The 3,884-nt window shown below is 47.7% G+C and overlaps 1 protein-coding gene across 1 annotated transcript; it reads left to right on the top strand.

Annotated features, from left to right (window-relative positions):
• The first annotated feature begins 264 nt into the window (after positions 1-264).
• LOC103736595 (ATPase MORC2-like) lies at positions 265-3,339 on the top strand. Its single transcript, XM_008836105.1, has one exon. The coding sequence runs from the start codon at positions 265-267 to the stop codon at positions 3,337-3,339; it is 3,075 nt and encodes a 1,024-aa protein (XP_008834327.1).
• The last annotated feature ends 545 nt before the right edge of the window (positions 3,340-3,884 follow it).

Raw genomic sequence — 3,884 nt, 5'->3', positions numbered from 1 at the left:
TGAACAAAGGAAACTAAATGCCCAAAATTCTTTAGAACCGCAAGCTTAGGCTCTAGTTTTCTCCAAAATAATTACATCACAGTCACTGAGAAGATTTTAAAAACCTGAAGAAACCAGCTGCAGTTTGAAATATCTCTGGCTATGTTTTGGATAGTTACTAGGTAACTTGTTTCATCTGTCACTAAGGGGCACAAATTTATCCAAAAAGTGTGTTCTAATATATACTATTTCTCAGTGGGTAAGACTGGACATCTCACTACAATTATGGCTTTCCCTAACTACAGCTGTCTCAACCAAGCTCAACTAACCTTTGAATATCTGCACACAAATTCCACCACTCACGAATTTTTGTTTGGTGCTCTTGCTGAACTAGTTGATAATGCGAGAGATGCTGATGCCACCAGAATGGATATTTATACAGAGAGGAGAGAGAACATTCGAGGAGGATTCATGCTTTGCTTTCTTGATGATGGAGCAGGAATGGATCCAAATGATGCCATCAGTGTGATCCAGTTTGGGAAGTCAGCCAAACGAACACCTGAGGCCACCCAGATTGGGCGGTATGGGAATGGGCTAAAATCAGGCTCGATGCGCATCGGGAAGGATTTTATTCTCTTCACCAAGAAAAAAGATACCATGAGCTGCCTCTTCCTGTCACGAACCTTTCATGAGGAAGAAGGCATTGATGAAGTGATAGTCCCATTGCCTACATGGAATGCTCAGACACAAGAACCTGTCATAGAAAATGCCGAGAAATTTGCCATTGAGACGGAACTCATCTACAAGTATTCTCCCTTCCACACTGAAGAGGAAGTGATGAGTCAGTTTATGAAGATTTCTGGGGATAGTGGAACCCTAGTGATCATTTTTAATCTCAAACTCATGGACAATGGAAAGCCTGAATTAGACATAATCTCAAATCCAAAAGATATCCAGATAGCAGAGCTCTCCCCAGAGGGCCTGAAGCCAGAGCGGTACTCATTCAGTGCCTATGCTGCAGTGCTCTATATTGATCCTCGAATGAGAATCTTCATCCATGGGCACAAGGTACAGACCAAGAGGCTCTCCTGCTGCCTGTACAAGCCCAGGATGTACACATACACATCAAACCGTTTCAAGACCCGAGCAGAACAGGAGGTGAAGAAAGCAGACCAGGTAGCACGGATTGCTGAAGAGAAGGCCCGGGAGGCAGAGAGCCAAGCTCGGACATTAGAAATTCGTATAGGTGGAGTCCTCACACGGGACTCCAGGGTGATGTTGCGTCAGGTCCAGAACACAGCCATCACCCTGCGCAGAGAAGCTGATGTTAAGAAAAGGGTCAAGGATGCCAAGCAGCAAGCACTCAAAGAACCTAAGGAACTGAATTTTATCTTTGGGGTCAACATTGAACACCGAGACTTAGATGGCATGTTTATCTACAACTGTAGCCGCCTGATCAAGATGTATGAAAAAGTTGGCCCACAGCTGGAAGTGGGCATGGTGTGTGGTGGAGTTGTTGGTGTTGTTGATGTACCTTACCTGGTCTTGGAGCCTACTCACAATAAACAGGACTTTGCTAATGCCAAGGAATACCGGTTCCTGCTTCGGGCAATGGGGGAGCACCTGGCACAGTACTGGAAGGACATCTCCATTGCCCAGCATGAAATTATCAAGTTCTGGGATGAGTTTGGTTACCTCTCTGCCAACTGGAACCAACCCCCATCTGGTGAGCTGCACTTCAAACGCAGGAGGGCTATGCAGGTCCCAACCACTATCCAGTGTGATTTGTGTCTGAAGTGGAGGACCCTCCCCTTCCAGATGAGTTCAGTAGAAGAAGGTTACCCCAACACCTGGGTTTGCTCCATGAACCCTGATCCTGAGCAGGACCAGTGTGAGGCTTCTGAACAGAAGCAGAAGATTCCACTGGGAACATTAAAAAAGGTCCTGAAGACACAGGAAGAGAAGCAGAGGCAGCTAACACAGAAAATTAAGCAACAGCAGAAGAGACTGAAGGCCCTTCAGAAAACCACACTCACCCACTCCCAAGATGGCCTGAAGAAACTGCCATTGGAAGTGACCACTAAACCTCTCACTGAAGAATCTGTGCAGAGAAGATGCTGGTGTGCTCAGTCACCCCCTTTACATGAAGTGATCAAAAATGCTCAGAGCAGACCCCGTTCCAAGCCAGCCCCCAGACCATTTAGACAGCTCCGAAAGGCTGCTGTTAGCAGCAGCTACCAAAAACCTCCTGTTCTGGTGGCCCAGACAGAGACCAGTACCTTTGGGTTGCTCGAACCACCAGAGGTACCCCAAAAGCCTGTGACCCCTCTGGTTAGGACTGCACCACAGCCTTTGGTGCAATCCCTGTCACCCTCTGCAATCCCCAACTCCAAGAAACTTTGCAAGGTCCATACCCCCAAACCTACAAAGACTTCAGTGGTCAAGAAGGCAGAAACACCTGTTAAGCACTCCCCAGGGACGTCTAGTCAGAAGCGGAGTCTTGTAGTCTCTGATGATAAAGAGGCTGGGGAAAAGGAGAGGTGCAAGAGGGGCAAGTTTCCTGTGAAGGAGAAAAAGATGTTAGCGAATGAGCTCTCAGACAGTGCTGGGGAAGAAGATCCAGATGACCTCAAGAGGGCTCAGAAAGATAAAGGGCTACAAGTGGAGGTCCGTGTGAAAGGGAATTTTTACAAGGGCTGTGTCACAGCTGTGGAAGTGGGTGGGAATGTGGTGTGGTGGAAGGTGAAGTTTGATGATGTGGCCACAGACACCATACCGAAAGGCTGCTGGGTGGAAAAAGGCAGTGGAGATGTATGGCTGATGAAGCCATCTTCAGAGAATCAGAGAACTGGCACACAGCAAGAGGATGGGGAAGAGGAGGCCACGGTAGTCCAGCACACTGATGCATTACAAGAGCTCTCTATCTCTGACTGTCTCTGCACAGAGCCTGAGACTATTGCCCCAAGGACTGACCAGGAGACCACTGACCTCCTGGTCCAGATTCTCTGGAATTGTTTACACTATTTCATGCCCCTGAGTTTCTCCATGTCTAAGAAGGAGCTGAGTGCTATGAATTCAAAAGAACTACTGTCTCTTCCTCTTGAAGAGTACTTCAAGCAGTATGAAGAAGAGCTCCAGAATCTCTGCCGTTCCTACCAGACCTGTGCTGACTCACGGGCTAAGGCATCTGAAGAAAGCCTGTGCATTGCTGAGAAAAAGCTCCATGAGACAGAACAGAAGCTACAGAAGCTGAGGACTAACACTCTGGCCCTCCTGAGAAAGGTGCAGGAGGACATAAACATCAGTACAGATGATGAGCTGGATGCCTACATGGAGAACCTCATCACCACAGGGGACTGAGGGGCTGAGAGGCAGATCAGCTCCCCTGACTACCTACCCCTCAACATGGCAGCTTCTGGGAGGGAGGTTTCACTAGGGAGCTTGATTCATGTGGGGCATTTGTGTTTTGGGAGGGAAAGAGACCCTGATTCTTTGAATCTTCCTCCCTGAGTTCATAAATACTTATTTTTTAAAGATTTATTTTGCTTTGTATTTTATGTGTCTCTGTGTTTGTGTGTGTATGCATGTGAGTGCAGTGTCCTCAGAGGCTAAAAGGCAGTGTTCGATCCCCAGGAGCTAGAGTTGCAGACAGTTGTGAGCTGGGCTTTGTGGGTACTGAGAACCAAACTCAAGTCTTCTGAAAGTGCTCTTAACTGCTGAGTCATCTCTCCAGCCCCCAAATATTTATTTGGTAAAAGAGAAAATGTAGACCAGGCATGGTGGCACACACCTTTAATACCAGCACTTGGGAGGCAGAGGCAGGTGGATCTCTGTGAGATCAAGGCCAGCCTGGTCTACATACTGAGTTCCAGGCAGGCCAGCTGGGGCTACAAGGAGAACCTATT

This window comes from Nannospalax galili, unplaced genomic scaffold (genome assembly GCF_000622305.1).
Source record: "Nannospalax galili isolate Female #2095 unplaced genomic scaffold, S.galili_v1.0 scaffold391, whole genome shotgun sequence".
NCBI lineage: Eukaryota > Metazoa > Chordata > Mammalia > Rodentia > Spalacidae > Nannospalax > Nannospalax galili.
The sequence above is the reverse complement of the archived record's forward strand: the minus strand, read 5'-3'. Positions and strand labels throughout refer to the sequence as shown.